This window comes from Ciconia boyciana, chromosome 2, assembly GCF_034638445.1.
Source record: "Ciconia boyciana chromosome 2, ASM3463844v1, whole genome shotgun sequence".
Taxonomy (NCBI): Eukaryota; Metazoa; Chordata; class Aves; order Ciconiiformes; family Ciconiidae; genus Ciconia; species Ciconia boyciana.
In genome coordinates, this window is record NC_132935.1 from 38826609 (window position 1) to 38845319 (window position 18711).

The following is an 18711-nucleotide window of genomic DNA, read 5'->3' on the forward strand; positions in this document are numbered from 1 at the left end:
TCTTCCCTGAGCACAAGATACTCGTGGAAAACTGAAGAGAGGCAACCTCAGGGAAGTTTATTATAATTCACGCTGCTGTCTTACAGCAACACCTAAAGGTCAATGGCACTCACTCACCCGGGTGAGCCAGGTTATGTCAGAGATGGGTGCTGAAGAGCTCTTGGCATTTACCCAGATGGTTTTAGCCAAGTTTCAGTTTAACTGTCAATCTAAGGGCACGTATAGCAGAGCGCAGTGAGAAAGCGCTGAGCTATTGCTGCTCCAAACCCATGTGCCTGCTCTTGCAAAGAAAAGTGAGGAGCTACCAGCCCTCAGCAAGACTCTTACAGGAGATGTGGCATTGCATTGCTGGAGCAGTATGATGCAAGCTTGGACAGTCCAAGCATCTCTGCACCCATTACATGCGGTAGGCTTGCCCGTAACACACTCAACCTGCAGCCTTGCTTGGATCCAGTATCCATACACATGTCTTGGTGCTAGTTTTAGCCCAGTCTGTGGGCCTGGATCCTGGGTGGTGTTGGACTATCTCAGTACAGAATGCATTTCACTGCTAAACAAAATTAGCTATATATGGCTATTCATTAACTTCATTAAATTCAGAGGTAATATTTGCAAAGCAGTTTGAGATCTGCTTCTTATCAAGTGCTTTGATGTCAGGCCACTGGCACTGCTGTTTCTTGGTAAAGGAGAAATCAAAAACTTAGTGCCTAGGAATATTCATAGTCCATCTTGATTTTCATATCCACTATCCTGGAATAGAAGGGTTTTTAATGACATCCTCAGGCCGAAGATATACCTGCTTCTAAGTTTACAGGAAGCTCCTAGTTGTAGAGAAGCAGCTACGATACCTCCATTGCCACTCGTCTTTGCTCGCCCAGCATCAGGAGTTAAGAATAAAGCCAGTATTTTCTTCCAGACTAAAATATTCCTCTTTTGCTAAAAGAATAATATATGATGATGAGTGTGTGGCAGTACCATCCATAGCCGCTGTCATTACATCCGTAATGATGACAAAGCAGAAGAGAGATGAATGAAACCATCCAGTAAGTAAATTCATTAAGTATATGCTTTGCAATAACAGTAACCCACAATGAGAATGGGAATGGTTGAGAAATCTGGAAATTTTGTCCGGTGGAGACTGATCATTTCTTCCATTTATTGGCTGGCATGATTTGTGTTTTTATTCTGTACTTTGATTCCTTCACCCAGTCTTTCATCTTGGCTATATCAAAACCCACTCCAGTGCTTCCAGACACTGCAGCCCTGAATTAGAGGAACCAGACAAAAAGTCCTGCCAAATTCCTGAGAGAAAGCTGTAGTTTTGTGTTAGCATTGTCTTCTCCTCATAAAAATGTGTTTTCAGATAAAACTCCATTGGCCTCTGGCTTATGAATGTTTGTTGATCCTGTACATTGGAGATGCTGATGAAAACCACCTTCATGTTCCCAGCTAATTTAATACTACTGTTTACTATAATGTACTGCTTGAATTGCAGTAGCACTTAGGATTCCTAGTCACAGACTAGGGCGCCGCTGTGCTAGACACCAGGCAGGCATGGAACAAAAAAGAAAGCCCCTTGCCTAAAGAATTTGCAGTCTTTGGCATAAGTATGGTCATTATAAAGATAACAATCTTTTTTTCCAAGAAACGCCTCATCTTGTTCATTATGCCTTGCAATTAGTCTCATGGGGCTCCACTTCCAGCAACACGCACCTGTTGATAAGTGCAGCCTAGTTGGAGCTTACAGAGACTTTGATTCTTCCATTTTTTAATGAACAACAAATGGTGCATTAGAGATGCTTGCTCCTTCAAATATGCAGACATCTGAATTTCTAATTGTTTAGCATTAGTCATAACTTAAGTAGGACAGAGCAGATTCTATATATAGCCCATTGCCCAGCCATTCAAGACAGATAGTGTGTTTGTACTCCTTCCCATATTTCCTCACTTGAAAGGAGTGAGAAGGCAGTTGCAACATCTCTAGCCTCAAGTATTCCAAAATTGTGCTGCCCCCATCTCCTTCTCCCCCAGATATTGAGATTGTTTTCAGAATCATGAGATTTTTAAAGAAGATGACATTTTCAGCTCTTCTGGTGTTTATTTGGGGGTTCTCAGCCCTGACGGTATAGCTGGGTGATGTTTTTGAGCTTGAAGGCTAAACTTTCTTTTTTTTTAGCAACAGTTGAGGTTGTAACAGGATTCCAGGAGCAGGAGTTGCCCTTGGTATCACAAACCTCCTTTAAATTGCACTGATCATTTTCCTTCTCTACTCAGTTTTCATTTCTCAGTCTCATTCTCATGTTGTATGTGCTCTTACATATGAATGTATCATGTGTCTTACATTACGAAGGAAATCCTTGGTCACAACAAACACACATGGTGGATGTTTTGCTGCTGAGTAAGAGTTTTGCTTTCTGCAAATTCCAGCTCCAACTTTTCTCCCATTATCTTCTCCTCCAGTGGGACAGCAGTGGGTTGGCCACTGGACAAACATAGCCCCAGCAATTTGCTCAAATTGGTTCTGCCTGGATGATGGAAAATGCCACACCAGCCCAGCTGTGCTCAAGTGTTTCTCTTGGTTTTCATAGTGATGCCCAGATCCATCACCCCAGAAGCATGGTTTCCCCATGCTTGTGACACGGCTACAACTTTAGAGCTGAATGAACTAAATATTGCTGCTGACACTAATGGCTAATGGCAGGCCTGGTGTCGCACGTGGTGAGAGCAAGGCAAGGCCCCTGATGTCAAGGGTATGTTTGATGGCTGAAGCCATGACTGGCTCAGTGGTCCTTTCCATTGGGACATCCTAGCTGGACAGACAGGCTCTCACCTGCTCGTGGCCTTCGGTGGACAGTTCCTCACAGACTCCCTGGGACAAGCCTGCAAGCAGCCATCTACAATACAATCACGGTGTTGTGGGCTCCCCTCTGTGCCCCTCTCTCAGCGCCGAGTCAAGGGACAGCTCTGGGCGCTAACCTCCCAGGGGCAGGGACGTGCCTGGGGAGAGGCAATGGCCCACCCTGGTCTCCCCTACCTACTGTGTGCCCGACGCCTGCCCTCCTCTGGTTCAGCATCTCCCCTCCGGCTCAGCCGAGCCTGTACCCTGCTGCCCATACAGGCTGTGTGTGTCCTTGTCTCTGCCACTGCGAACTAGGGTGAACCCGGCGATTTCAGTGGGTTGTTCCAGATGCGTGCGAGATGCAAACCCAGACCCTTGTCCTTGCCCCAGTCTGTGCCAAAGACAGACAGACAGACAGACTGGATGCTCAGCTAACCAGCAAAATTCCTCTCATGGCCAAAAGTACCTAGACACCAAGACAACCAGGAATACCGATTGCTCAGTGTTCTCAGGGCGTGCTTGTTTGATGGATTTCCTTGTCGCTACCAATAATTGTGAGATTAGTTCCTGCAGCATTATCATTAACGGCATAGAGGGCTCGCACACGTACCCATGCAGCCTTCTCCAGCCCTTATTCAAGAGCAAGAATAGCAACTGACAAGTCTTGTGAGGTAAATATAAAGGTCAGCTGTTGCCTCCCTGGATGAGGGCTGTCAGGAGGAGAGAGGCGCAGCCCTGGCCGCCTGCACGCTTCTCCCAGCCTGCGTCTGCAACTTCCCTTTGCTGCTCAGAAGGAGAAAGCGAGGCCATGAGGCCTCCAAAAGTGCTTTTTGGTGATGTCCAAGAGGGTGTGGGCACAGCTCCTCTCTGTGTTACACGCGCTGGTGGGAATACCCCCCCGGGCGTGCGGGACTTTGGGCAGAGGGAAGGCTGTTGCTGGGGCAGAAGGTCCGTGACTGAGATTCCTGAGCGGCGTGTGCTGGCCTCTGCTCAGCTGGGGGTCAGGCTTTGGGAGGAAAACCGTCCCTGCAAATCCACCCGTGTGTGAGCTGCTGTGAACAGCTGTGTTCTTCCCAGACACGGTGGAACCGAGAGGATATTCCTGAGGAATTTTTCCTTCTGCTGGGACCCCCAGCCCATAAAATTGTGTCTTGTGGGCAGCCATCTGGGATCAAGAGTATGAACATTAAGTCATGAATGAAAATAGTCCTCTGGTTGAGCTTATGAACTTGGTCTCAGAAAATGCGAGATTCACTCCTGCCTCGTACGCAAATCCTTGAGGGATACTGAATACATCTCTTCACCATCTCATGTTGGTTTTCCCCACTGGAAAGTTTGGGAAATTAAGGTGCTTTCCTCTCTCTCTTACAGGACTGTAGGAAAACCGGTTATAAGTTGTAGGTGGAGCTCTGATACGACGGTGAGACGTACCACAGAAAATCCCTGTGACATGAGCATGTGAGTCCCTTCCTGGAGTGAGGTCATTGAAACATTGAAAGAGGAATTAAAACTGAATGAATTTTGAAGACTTCTTCAGAAGGGGGCAGAAGAAAGGGCAGATAGCTGAGCTCCTTATCAGTTTTGTTCTTTGTCCTGACCTAGAACGTACTCTTTTGTATTTAATTAATTGATTTATTTTTATTGATTTTTATAACTGACTTTAATTGAGCTTCCTTATGATTAGTCTGGCAAATTCAGTCTGCTGAGAAATAATAGGCAAATGTATTTAGTTCTTAAAATGACTTATCACCTTCAGGCATAGTAAGATACCTTGAATTTTTTTCTTTTTCTCTAGATTGCCCTAGAATCCATAACATTTATGACCATCAGATTTAGATTTCTTAGTATTAGGAGTACCAAAGGGTGAAATGGAAATCTAATGTATAGATGTGCCAGTGTATGATTGCTGGCACCTCAGAGTGGGTGAGATGATACACTGAGTTCACCTGAAATAGTCACAGAATGTAAGATAGCACGTTAGAGGGATCACAGGGACTGAGTAACGATGGTGATCACACGAAGGGGTTATGCGAGATGATGTGGAAATGTTTGCTGAACGCAACAATACCACAAATCCTTACCGCCTTCTGACAAAAGCTGGAGTGGTAATGAAATATTGCACCATGGTAGAAAGCTGATCTGCATCTAGTGTGTGTTCTTCGATGTTTGTAGTTGGACATCTTCAAAAATACCTGGGGTAAGAGCCATGCCCTCCATTTAACATCACCACTCCTGTATTGCTGTTTTTAGCACTGCGCAATCTCTCTGCTATGGTCAATCAGTGAGAAGGGGATTCTTCTTGCCTCACATTAGCTACCTAAAAATTCAGTGAGTAGGCTAAGGTAGTTGTCTGCACTCCCTTTATAGACAAGGGAACGAGGTGAGCTTCTCCAGAAGCCTGAAGGTACTATTTTGTGATGGGATGTATCATGCTCTGGGCATGCTTTTGCTTTCCACTAGCTACAGCAGAGTAGCTATAATTGCCTTTCAGTAGGTGCCTGAGTTTGGGATTACTAAGGCTAAAGGGCAGGTGCACCCAACCCAAGTCAGCAGAGCGGAGATGGGCCTTGCTAACACTTTTTATTTCTAGGCAATGTTATTCTGTGATTCACTGCAAAAATTATGTTTGTCCCCGGTGTTTGCAGAATGAGTCAAATATGAATGCTTTTCTTATGAAGGTATGCTAATCTCAAACTATATCACTAAACATAAAACTCCAATCCAGATATACCTGATATCTGCCTTGTCTCTCTCTTTCACCCCTCCGGTGAGAGTCCAGGATTTCTTCTGTTCTAATCTCCTTCAGGAGTAACAGCTCAGGTTTCACCCAGAAAGTAGTGACTCTTTGGAGAAAGGAATTCTATGTTCCTCGGCGTCAGTTCTGCATTTGAAGCGCTGAGGGAAGTACTTTTTGGTTTGTGTATCGGTGATATTTTATATTCCTCATCATCGAGACATCCAAATGTCCCACAGTCTTCCCTGCATTTAAATCGTTGCAAGCCCTCTCGCACATCACTCAGGATCTATGGGCAAAGTGGGTAATATGGCCATGCTGGACTAGAAACAAGCATATATGAGACACTGCAGACCCTGCTCAGAGCCAGGGGTCAGGAAAAAGGGGAGAAGAACCTGGCAGGTTGTACAGCTCTTGTGAAAATTGCAGGAGCTCTCCTAGCCCACTCCTATGCTCTATTTGCTATCCCTGTAATTCTTCAAGGGACGAAACTGTCTGCCTAAAGGGACCTAAATAATATTGTAAATGATAAAAAACATAAAATAATCTGAGCCAATTCTCACTGGCATCAATCTTTTGGAGAGATGCAGCCCTATGTCTTATTCAGATCTCACTCACGACACTAAAAAATGTATTTTGATCAGAATGCTTCCTTCTTTACATTTATGATCACATTTTTTTAAGAGGTTTCATGTCTTTAAAAGGTGTATTAAACCTAAAAATGGAAACACTGTGATAAAACCCACTCCAGAGCACATCTGGAGGGTTTGAATTTAATAAGTGCCTCTCGCATTTTCCATCAACTGATTGAACTTAGCTCCTGTTTCTTTGAACCTCTTGTTCTCACTGAAAGCCGTGCTGACATGCTTTAAAAGCATACAAATAGCTTCTGCTGTGACTATCTACACAATATATTCTGTTCTGTTTTCGTTGTAATACGCATTTCAGTTCATGAATGCCTGAGCTAACAGAGGTAATGCAGAGATAAATCTCTGGTATTACTACTTGTTTTTCCATTCGTTTCTTTATGATGCACAAGACCTGATTCTTTGGCACTTCACCAACAGTGTCCGAGTCTGGAGACAGGTATAACAAGAATTAAAGTGTATAGCATCCCTAAGGAGATGCTTAGAGTTGGGCTGTGGCCAACCTCATATATTACGTTGTTTGAACTTTGTTATTTTATTAAGGAAACAGATTTCAGATTCATCACTGATTTAGCATGGGTAGCATACGACCACCTTCCGTGGTGTGTTGAAACTCTTTGCTGTGGTGGGAGACATGCAAGTGCATTTACAGTCTAGGCAGGGTAAAACCAGTAGGTTTTCAGTACCATTTTCCAGTTTAAAGGGAAGGACATGATTAGTGTTGCAACTGAGGCAGTGAAGAAGCAGGACTGAGATGCAGTGGCAGAGCTGATGGGCTGCAAAAACCAAAGAACACACATTACACATGGAGTGGGTGTTGGGCCAGAAGTTATTTCTATAGGCAGCGCTACCTCCTGGAAGAGGAGATCTGAGGGTAAGCAACCCGGCGGAGACACTGGTGGAGTATGGTCTGGTGCCTGCAGACATAAGGGAGGCGGGAGAGCCTTTCAAAGGGAGCTCAACAAGGGATGAGGACACCCTGGAGGGCAGGGCCTTAGCTGAGGGGGGCACACAGGGAAACACGTGGCCGTGGGGGTGAAGACGTGGGGAAGCTCAGCTAGTAGTGTCGGGGGGGGGAAGAAAAAAGAGCAGTTGCTACCTCCGCGCGAGACGTGGGAAGACGGTGGGAGGGAAGCAAGGGCCAGAACGAGGGAGTGGGAGCCGGCAGCGCGGAGGCAGGGCCGGGACGAGCAGGCGGCGGTGCCGGAGGCGGCAGGGGAGGAAGGGCGGGCGGACCGGCGCCCCAGGCTGCTCTCCCTGTCCCGGCAGACGCTGCCGGGGCGGCCCCGCCGGCGGCACCCCCGGCCCTTCCCGCCGCCCCCACCCCCGCCCCCAGGGGGGCTCGCCGAGGGCTTTCCGCCCCCTCTCCCCTCGGCGGGGCCCCGGGCAGCCCGTGCGACGTGACGGTGTCGGCGGTGCCGCGGGTCCCTCCCGGCACCGGCACCTGCCCGGCCCTGCCCGGCCCTGCCCTGCCCCGCGGGGCTCGGCTGCGCTCCGGCCCGCTTTGCAGGGGGAAACGCTGCCCCGGCCCGGGCTGGCCCCGGGCGCGGAGCAAAGACGGGATCCACGCAAAACCCGCGCCCCGCGGAGCCTGCCGTGCCGGCCGAACGCAGCCGCAGCCGCAGCCGCAGCCGCCCCGTGCGGGCGGGCCCGGAGGCGGCGGGGGGCGGGGGGCCGGGGAGCGCCGGGGGTGGGGGAAGGACACTGCCCTGCGGGGACGGCAGCCCTGGTGCCGGGTGGGTCGGGTCCCTCCCCGCGGGCCGGCCCGCGAGTGGAAAGTTTCCCCCGGAGTGACCTCTCATAGTACGCGCCCGCTAGGAAATTCATTCAAGTATTTTTGTCAATGGGGTGGGGGGGGGGGCACCCTGCTCCCCGGCCCCCGGCCCGGCTGACGTCACCGCAGAGGCGATAAATATCTGTTGATATAATTGGACGTGAGATTTGGGGTTGCGATAGCGAAACTCGGCCCATCGCCGCTCCGACGGGCCCCCATGATTTATTCAGCAGTGGATCGGGGCACGCAATCGGGCTGTCAGGAGAGCGTCAGCTTATTAGGCAAGTTCTGCGTGATTCCAGGAGAGGGTCTAAGCTATAAAAATCCCGCGCCCCGGCTCTGATTAGGACCAAATCTGATCCCAAGTTCGCCAGGAGCCGGCTCCGAGGGAGAGCGAGAGGAAGGGACGCCGGGCACCGCCGAGCCCCGCCGCCTGCCCTGCCCTGCCCTGCCCTGCCCTGCCGCCGCCGCCGCCGCCGCCGCCCCAGGTAGGTGCGGGGCCGCGGCCGGGTGCGGAGCGGAGCGGAGCGGAGGGGAGCGGAGCGGAGCGGAGCGGAGCAGAGCGGGCTGCCCTGCCCTGCCCTGCCCGGGGCTGTGGGGGGCTGCGGGGGGCTGAGCGCAGCGCCCCGCGGGAGGCGGGGAGCTCCCCCGGCCGGGCGGGGAGCGGGGAGGCGTGGGGGAGCCGGGCGCTCGCAGCCCGCAGCTCTGGGGGACAGCCGCCCCGCCGCAGGCACCCCACGCACCCTCCCTCCCCCCGGGTGGGCGAAGAGGCGGGGGTCTGCGCACACGCGTGGGTTCTCTCCGCAGGGGCTCAGGCCAGCCCCGTCCGCGGGAGCCGCTGCCGGCGCAGCCCGCAGCCGCCCCGCGGGGCTGTTCCGCGGGCGGCGGCCGCCTCGACGGCGGGAGCCGGCCGGGCCGGGGCTGAGCGCGGCCGGGCCGCGGTGTGCGGGGCGCGGCGGGGCGCGGAGGGGCGCGGAGGGGCGCGGAGCGGTGCGTTTCAGCACCGGGACAGCGGCGGCGGGGGGCGGCCCGGCCCGGCCCCGCGCTGCCCTCCCCGCCGCCGCGGCTCGGCTGTGTAACCCCCCCCGCCCCGCTCTGCCCCGCAGGTTTGGGCCCCGACCATGAAGATCCCGCTGCTGGTCTCCACGGGAATCCTGCTGGTCGCCCTCCTGCCCTGCCAGGAGTGCAGAGCTCTCAGCAAGAGCCCGGCAGCCGCCCACGGGGCTCTGCACCAGCCAGATTTCTTCCAGCAGCAGCAGCAGCAAACTCTGCCCGTCCTGCTCCGCATGGGCGAAGAGTATTTCCTGCGCCTGGGCAACCTCAACAAGAGACCCGTTGGCTCTTTCTCCGCCTCTTCCAGCAGCACCAGCCACCTACAGCCCGAAGCCTCCGCCAGCAACTTTTTCCGGGCGGCGGTGCAACAGCTGCAGCAGCTGCCCGAGCGCTCGCTGGGGAGCCCCGAGGAGGGCGAAGCCGAGGGTGAGGCCGTGGAGAGGGAGAAGCGATCCGAGGAGCCCCCTATTTCTCTGGATCTGACTTTCCACCTCCTGCGAGAAGTCTTGGAGATGGCCCGAGCCGAGCAGTTAGCGCAGCAAGCTCACAGCAACAGGAAACTGATGGAGATAATCGGGAAATGAAACGGCCCCTCCCCGCCTTGCCAAAGAGATTCCGCAGTTAGCACAAGAATAATTACACCGTCCGATGTACCATAGTGCTGCTCTGATGTCATCTCTTTATTTTTATATAGCTTTAAACCTAGAAGGGTGTACTCCGAACAGCCTCTGTCCCTTGACTAGCATGCACAACCGTGTACCAAGTGCAGAAACACGAGTGTCGTTCGTAACCTCCCCTACCTTTATTTATTTCTCCATTTCCCAGTTATTCTAGTGCCATCGCTACGTAGGGATGTGTGAGCATTGGAAGAAATGGTGCCAAGAAGACAGGTAACTTTTCTGCTGGGGGCAGGGAGGTGGGAGGGGGAATCTCTGTAAGCTACTTTAAACTCACTTTTTTCCTGTAAACATTTTCACAATAAAACATCTTTTCAGCGCTCGGTCGATTTTGTTGTGTAAGAGAATGTTTAATATTTATATTTTTAATAAAAGCTGCAAAGTAACGATGGCTTGATAGACTTTCTTGCCTAGACGCCGGAGGGCTGCTCCGCCTCCCTCGGCGCTTACCGGGGCGGGGGGGGCACCCGCGGCCGCGGACACCCAGAGCCGCAGGGAGCCCTAAGTCACCCCCGGGGACCTTCGTGTCTCCCCTCCCCGCCCCGGGGAGCCCCCGTCCCTGCGGGCTCTCCCAGAGCCGCGCCCCGACGCGCCGAGGCCCCGGGCAGGGGCTGCCCCCGCCGCCGCCCGCGTCCAGGCTGCTCCCGGGGCCGGGGGGGTCGGGACCGGCCGGTCGCCCCCAGCCCTGCCGGCTCCCACCTCAGCAGCAGCCCCAGGGGGCTCCCCGGCTCCTGCCGCTGCCGCCGGGGCCGGGCAGCCCCCTCCTGCCAGAGGCAGCGATGGGACACCGGCGAGGCGCTCCCGCATCTCTTCGCCGTTTTCTTTCTAGCTCTGCTCACCCTCTCCGCAGCCCAAAAGGGCAGGTCCCTCCCCGCTTCGGCTCCCCGCGTCCCGGCGGCGGTGCCCAAGCCGGGTCCCTCCCAGGGGCGCCGGGGAGGTGGCGGTGCGTGTGGAGAAACTTCCCGGGAGGAACTGGGGGAAATCCTCCAGGGCGACCGTGAGAAAACAGGAGATCCCTCGCCCCAAACCACATCCCAGGGAAAAGCCGCTCCAGCAGCCGGAGGCGATGCGGTGGCGGCAGCGGTGCGGAGCAGAGCTTGCTCCGGGCTGGGTCTCAAAGCTTTGCGCAGCCCTCGCCTACGCAGCCCTCCAAAACTTCTCCGGCAGGAGCGTTTTCCAGGGGAAACTGGTACAAATGCGGGTCGATGTGTCTCAGCCCTGTAGCCAGCGATGGCCAGGACTGGGGCTGACCCCTCACAGCCTGCTAACCGGGCTCTGCGTTGCATCTGCACTGCCAGCTCACCGGCCCTGCTGGGGCGCAGCACAGCCCTATGGCCTGGCGTAGTCCCCTGCCAAAACTGTGTGTGTAGGGCCTGACTTGGGGCTTCTGGAAAGATCCACACTTAACCCTAGCGCAGAGCTTGACCCCTGGTCCCCCATGGCACCGAGCGCTCCCGGCAACCTGCCAATCTCTCTTAAACACTACTGAGTGCTGACACCCTGTCCCCAGTGACAAAACTCTCGGAGTGTCACCTTTGGTGCATCTTGTAGAGCTTTTCTGAAGACACAAATTTGATTTCATTAGATGGCTCCACATCTGCCACGCACACGGAACAGGACATTCGGCCATTCGCCTTTTCTACAGCGCACCACGGGGCCTTCAAATTAAATCTTATCTGTGACCACCTCACTGCATCCTGGTTTCATGCAAGAACATGCCCCTTTTCCTACAGACACGGATGACTGAGAAGACGTAGGCACAGATTATGGCTGGACAGACGTGGGCAGCACTCTAGCATCTGCCCCACACGCTCAGAGCTGTGTCTCACATCCACACGCGGGGGGTGGCCAGTGTTTTCGGCATGTGCACCTTCCTTGTCCCTGCCACTGGGCACCTTCCCTACAAATAACCTGTTTATGTCAGCGTTGTCTGTTGTGGCTTAGCAGGAAGAGTAAGTGCAAGGAAGAAATGGCAGCTTCGCTCTCCCCTCCCGTGTTCAGCCTCCGCAGCCGGGGAGGCACCGGTACCGCAGGGACTACGACTGACTGCAGGGGGGTGCTTAGACCCAACCCTGACTTGGGGGTGTCAAGGGCACGATGTCACTGAAGTCACCAGCACCGACGAGCTGGGATGCAGGAGGGTACTGAGGAGAAACGCTGTGTTGGCAAAGGATGCTACTAGTGAATATCTTACCAGCATTTTAGCTAACAACATTGGTGAAGCATTTACACCTACACGGGGACATGCCAAAAAGTGAATAACAAAACATTAGCAGTGCTCAGCCTACAGCTGTTGTGATGCTATTTTCCCCTTGGAAACGAGAAATTATTGGAAAACACTCTGACTACGATACAGTATAGCAATTTGTCCCCATGCTCCCATCCCTCTTAGGACTCTGTCATCTCAAGGGCCGGATACGATGTGGAGGTCAACTGAGTTCCTGGGAACGAAACCTGCTCGGATGTCCTTTTCCAGGCCAGTTTCTTTGTTGATTGCAGCCAGGCTGCCTGCGCTCACGGTCCCTCCGAGGAGAAGCACACCAGAAGCCAGCCGGAGTGAGTCATCATTCATTCAGTGAGTTCAACCAGGAGAAGGAGAAGACATGACGAGCCGGCTCGTCACCCCTCTCATTGCTCACAGGAGTTTCCTCCACTTGTCCTTGAGGGGATGGTTCAGAACCAGTCTGTAAAGGAAGGAAAGGTTGACAAATGGACGAGGAAAAGATGAATTGCATTAAAATCCTTAAGATTTCACAACACGCAGAAAAACAGAATGAAGTGGGAAAGAGGGGAAAAGGCAGGAGCATGAACATTTGGGGAGGCCAGCCAGACTTCTAACGCCAGAGAAGTCAGAGGGACTTTTGCCACAGACAACGGCAGAGGAAGGATTACGCCAGGTGAGCGTGTTGCACCTGTGCAAAGGGCTTAGTCCTGATTTGGACCTCTGGAATATTATTGCACCAAAGGTGATAATTGCCTGTTTAGAAGTGATCCTGAGCCAGCCTGGCTTCTGTAGCTGGGCCTCCAGATTGATGTGGACTGAAGCCAAAAGTTATTGTCAGTGCATTGCCACTCAAAATGATACTTGTTCTGCTGTCACGAAATCTGCCTTGGATGTGGTTTTTTTTTTTCTTTAAAATCTTTTAATATTTGTTTCACTTCAGTTTCACTCAGCCCAAGAACAGGAAATAAATAATACAGAGATATAAGCTTCTGCTTATATCCCAGGCCAAATTCTGCTTTTGTTTGCACAGGTATCCTACGCTTACAGTAAAAAAAAAGGAATCTGGACATGATATGCTGTAGCTGCTAATGACAGGAATTACTACTATTTTTTAACTTAGCTGAATATTTAACAGGCCAGTATGATATACAGAAATATTTTTACTAGTTCCAGTGTTTTCAGACCCCTTTGTCAGAAAATGAAGACCAGCTTTGTGATAGTCTCAGAAATCCTATTAAAGATAAAATATAGAAAAATGGGTGATTTGGTAGCTAAGGGATACCTTGTGTCTTCATCATTAAAATCACAATTTAGCATGCAATATACAGGATTTTTTTTTTCCCCCTATATTCCTAGATATGTACATACATTATTGTACATTCTTAAAATTGAAATAGCTGATACTGCCAGCCTTCTCTGTGCAGGGTTTCACCTTGCTTTGGGAACTTCAGCATGATCTCAGGAGAACTATTTGATGTCAAGATACTACTTGATAGAGGGAAAATGACAGAGCCGTGTCCTCTGAACTTTAACACATCTCAATCATTTATAATACTGTCCTAAAATGGAAAGTTACCAAAGCAGTGATGCTAACAGACATATCCAGGAACAAACAGTGAAGCAGGGGTGCTTGTGAGGAATGGAAGCATGGGATGGATGATTTCCTCAAGCATTTTTGTAAGTGCTTAAAGTTAAAGTGTACCACAGGAATTAGTAAGAACTAATGGTATGTTAAGTATAAATTGGCTACTGGGCTTCATTCCAGTTACTACCTATTTGAGTGTCGTGACACCAACAGACAAGACAGCATGGAGGTATGAAAAAAGTAGCTCCCTATTTCTTTATTTATATCTAATTAGAATTCATAGCTCCTTTTTTAGACCCAGATCCTCAGTTGCTCTAAACTGGAATAGCCCTACTTGTTCCAATGAAATACTATCTGAGAATCTGCTTTAATATTTGAAATGTGGACTGATCTTTGACTTAGATTGGTATTTTCAAAGCAAGGCACTCCCTGCTACTCACTGCAAAATACAGGGCTCAGAAAGGATTTTTATGGACAAGGATCTTGCAGAAGAATATAGTATTTGCTTGCTAACTTTATCATGTACTTTAATGAGAGCACAAGCATGGTGAAAAATCTGGGAGAAACAGCTGCCTACTTGAATACAGAAGTCAATTTTCAGCGATGCTGGTGAGAAGGGTCGTCTCTCCCAGGTTTATGCAAAAGTATTGTAAAGAATTGGGCCCACGGGGCCAGATCTTCAGCTGAAAAGACACGTAGCTAATTGAGTCCCAACTATAGAAGATCTGCCTCCCAGCCCAGGAAAGTGCTGAATGCAAACCTTTCAGCTGGAATGTTCCAACCCCAATTACAAAAGCCAGGTATCAGCAGTAAATCTGTGGCTAGACTTTCTGAGTCGTAAGGGATTCTGCGCTTTCTTGATCTCGGTGGATGCAGGTGCGTAGGTGGTTTATTAGTCCTCTGTGATGTTGAAAATTTTGCCTTTTATTTTTGGAAGCCGGAGTGCCTGGACTAGCTAAAAGTAATTTTGAAATTGGTTGTGCAATTTTGTGCACCGAGCCCTCAGCAGTGTGTGTAAGCAGGCATGGGACAACCCTCCTCACTTCTCCTCACCCTGCAAAGGAACTGGACTGGCAAGAGGTTTAAAAAAATAACTTCCTGTATTTTTATTCTTTTTTACTTAAAACCACACTGGTACCTTGTCATTTCTCTTCCTGTGCAAGATGGGCTTCCTTTAGCACTTCTGCTTGCTATTTCAAACAGCCATTATCCAGACATATACATTAAACTAAGCTTTACTTTGAAGCAAAAAACTATCTATGGGCTTAAACTTAAGTAGCTTGTTTCACAGAATTTGGACCTAACATGCTAGAAGAAATAAAGCACAATGTAATGACTGAGACTGGGCAGGTGACTGCATTACCTTGTTAACCAACACTGCTGCTACTGCATTTCAAACAAAACAATCTTTGTCTGCATCACTGCCAAAACTGTATTTCATAATGTGTTAACTCCTTCATATTCTGCTGTGATGACATCTTCCTGTGTCAGCAAAACAAAGTCAGAGCTCCAACATATTCCCACTGGGTTTGGCTGGATGAAGCATTTACTCCCTGCACCTCGCTGGACTCAGCAGGCTGCCAGGCTGCAATACCTCAGTGTGCCTTTCCAAGAGCAATCATTTGCCATCACACCCAGCTGGGAGTGAAGCAAGTGCAAAACTGACAATAGGGCCATTCCTCGGCTTTTAGACTTGTGTTTTCACATCTGTGACACTTTAGTGTTTGTGCTCTGAGTCATACAGTGACTGAGGTACGCTATCAGGTGAAGCAAGAGACCATCAAATGGTGCCAGGAGTAACTCTGTCCACGTTATTAAGTCTGTTCCCCCCTTCCAACGGCAGCCCACACAACTCAGAGTTATACAGTGTGCTGGGATTGTCTGAGACAAAGATTTTGGCTGTAGGCTTTTACAGAAAACAACTTTTTTGAACCAGGAGGTGATTCTGAAAGGTAGAAAGCAGAAGTAGGTCCCCTCAGTGTCAATGGGATTCGGGCATCCCCCCCCCCCCCATCGGTGCTTGCAATCTCATCCCGGATCACCTCACTCTCCCCGTTACCGCAGCCCTACTCCACTGCCAGAGAAAAGCTTTCTGCTGAGCACGGCACAGCCCTTGCCACATACCTTTCAGGCGGTTCAGATTCAACACTTCATTGTGTCTGTTCATTGCTATTAGGTAACTGTTGTTAAAATTCTACCCTAGCTTAATCTTAGTCTTGGAGATCTCATGGGTAGGGCTTGTTTTTTCACATTACCTAGAATAACAAGTCCCAACCCTTGATTTGGGTCCCTAACAGTAATAAGGAATAACTGAAGTGTTTACCTCAGATTACATTAATCACATTAGGCCAATGCTGAGAGAGTGCTGAATACTTACACTTTGATTTATATTTTCCCCTGTGGTGTCGAGTGACATCAGATGATGCTTTCAATAAGCACCAGGAATTTTCACCAGGCCAGCTCATGAAGCGGGGAGGGAAGCACACCCTGCATGACTGATGGTTGGATTTGTTTTTCCCATAAGCGAAGTCCAGGCTGGAGTTTACATGCCAATTCTTTGGAGGTGCTGAGCAACCACAACTCCCACTGAGCAGCCATTCAGCACTCCTCAGCATCTGGCACACTAAAATTTGCATGAATAAACAGTTTAAGGATCTCAGTGTTTAACCTGATGAGTCGTATCAGAGTTGCAGGTATTCAGCATCTTTCAGCATTTGCTTCCTTAAGCAGAGCACTACTTAAATCTGTATAAGGTTCTTGTAAAGGGTGTGGAGGGGAGGAAAGGGGTGAGTGGGATGGCTTTGTCATAATGTTTTCATTTATTAGGGCCCAGCAGTTATCCTGTTTATGCTGGGGAAAAATAGGCAGTCTAGGCCTTCTAGATATTTGAAACACAATTAAGTCTACACACCATTTTCTGCTTCACCACCACTAATCTCCATAGCTTTTAGGTACAAAGGCTGGAATCCATGTTACCAAACTTCAGTCGTACAGAAATGAGATGGCCACTCAAGCAAATTGCATTCATCCCTTCTAATGGGAGTGATGAGAGAAAGGCACCAGCAGAGGGTGATTTGTCCCATCCTAAAAGAAGTGTCTGTAGGGTAGATTGCTCTCTGGAGGTCCCTGTTTCTCTCTACTGAGTGGAGACACTCTTGGTGACCGGGTTAGACTAGATCTGGCTTTTAAGTAATTACACGAGAAAGAATCCAGCCAAATACTTCAAGATACCAGAAAATTGCTTGGTAGGAATTGAGGACTTTGACTGCACTATTACCTTTTACAAGATCAGTAACTCTTAAATTTAGGAAGTGTGGAAGAAAGGTGAAAGGTCTTCATAGTCTTCTTCAGTTTGTTGTTTGTTTTGGCAATTTTTTGCTTATTTTTGATGACTTCTGATAAGGTAGGGTCTGGAGAAACCATTGTTATAATGGCCCTCTTAGAGGTTATATCACACCAGCTTGTAAGGAGATGTGAGATATAAGAGAAATGAGGGCTGAAATGGTGGTTTCCTCCAGGGCTGTAGATCATCCACCAGCACATTTTATCCAGATTGAGCATGACTAAATGATCACAATTTTTTGTAATTAATCAGAAAACAAAAATGGTTGCTGGTTTTATGCTGGCCACAGGAGAATAGATTGTGCCTTTGTTGGCAAAGCAAAAATGACCTCCTCACATTTTTTGAACAAATATGGTTCTACCTAGTGAATTTGTAGTATTTGAACACTTTGTGTCACCCGAGTATGTTATTTCCGACCTGGTGCCGAATTCTCCAAAACTGTATTTACCATCTTGTGGAATCATGGTCTCAGTTTTGACTGAATTAATGAGAAAGGTCTAGATTTACAGTGAAATAAGTGAGAAAAAGAATGCATGTGGTTTATTAAAAGTCAGTATGCCCTAGGAAAGGGGGTTATTTCTTACAACTATGCACATGGATGCACTGGGTGGTTACAAACAGCCCTCTTGTGCAACTACATGATTATTTTCTGGAGCAACAATGCTAACCAAAGCAGGTCCTGCCCCTTGGCTCCCCATCCACCTCTTCCCGCTATGCCTCCATGGATCACTGTCCATTTGCATTGCTGCAGCTGTTTGCAGGGCTGTGCTAAGAATGGGAATGTCACTGGAATGACATCAATTTTTTGTTGTTTTTTGAGGTGAAAGAAGATATTTTTAAACCTGGACCATTTGAATGATTTGATTCCAACACAGCCCAACAAACAGCTGCCTCAGCACAAATGCCATGTGAGTGGTGGCATCGGGGAAGGAACAAGAAGCAGGGCCATTTGGCAAGAAACTCCTAAATCACCTTCGCTGCCAGAGAAAAAAATGGATCTACACCCTTAGGGGCATGTGAACTACCCAATGCCTTTGCTGCCTCCTCTTGATCCAGCAGGAGAGCAAGAGTGAATTTGTTAGAAAATGTGGGTCTTGGAGAGAGAAGCAGTGAAAATACAAGCTTCTTGCTTCTATGGTTTCTGTAGCCTCAGAAAATAAGTGAGAAATTAAAGTTAATTCCCATATTTTAGCTGGCTTGTTTAGAAACAACCCCCAGTGTTGACAAGAACAGGCATGATTAAAAAATGCTAGCTGGTCGCAAAGCCATCACAGAATTTGTAGACTATGTTTGTCTGCCTCAAATGTCAAGTGTTACACTTCTGGCACTCAACACTTCCAGGCAGCGGAAACAAAGGGAGCACAACAGGTTATTTTTAAATAGTTTAAACTTTAGTTCAAGCATTTTGTTTTCATATTTTTATGCAGTCTAGCTCCTTCAGCATAACACCTGGCAGCTGTCACATATATCACAACAATATTGTAATAAGAGGCTGCTTATTTTGTATGGATCTTTTCTTTTTATTAGCAGGAACCAACAGAATATTCTCTGAAATAATTGCTACAATTACCTGTCATGGAAATACATATGGTGGCAGACAAAATAATATGCACAGACAAGCTCCATCAGTCACACTACTAGATATGTCACTCTCTTAATAGTGGTCAATAATGAATTTTAAAAGTCCATTGGGAGGAAATGCCTTTCTTCAATAGATTTTCATTATATTACAATTAACATTATGTGGTTAATGTCTAATGCAATGTCTCTTACATAATGACCTTAAAGAGACCAAATATAGTTCAGCAGATATCAGCCTGGCTAGCTTATTTTGG

The 18711-nt window shown here is 49.1% G+C and overlaps 2 protein-coding genes across 3 annotated transcripts in view; one reads left to right on the top strand and one right to left on the bottom strand.

Annotated features, from left to right (window-relative positions):
- The first annotated feature begins 8344 nt into the window (after nt 1-8344).
- CRH (corticotropin releasing hormone) lies at nt 8345-9631 on the top strand. The gene is made up of 2 exons (XM_072851248.1): nt 8345-8482; nt 9101-9631. The coding sequence occupies exon 2, from the start codon at nt 9116-9118 to the stop codon at nt 9629-9631; it is 516 nt and encodes a 171-aa protein (XP_072707349.1). The 5' UTR covers nt 8345-8482; nt 9101-9115.
- A 2657-nt stretch (nt 9632-12288) lies between these two features.
- Nucleotides 12289-18711, bottom strand: part of TRIM55 (tripartite motif containing 55) — a 37899-nt gene continuing 31476 nt past the window's right edge. For both annotated transcript variants that reach the window (XM_072851250.1, XM_072851251.1), the window contains one exon: nt 12289-12408. In XM_072851250.1, coding sequence (XP_072707351.1) covers nt 12289-12408 — 120 coding nt within the window. The remainder of the gene's footprint in view (nt 12409-18711) is intronic.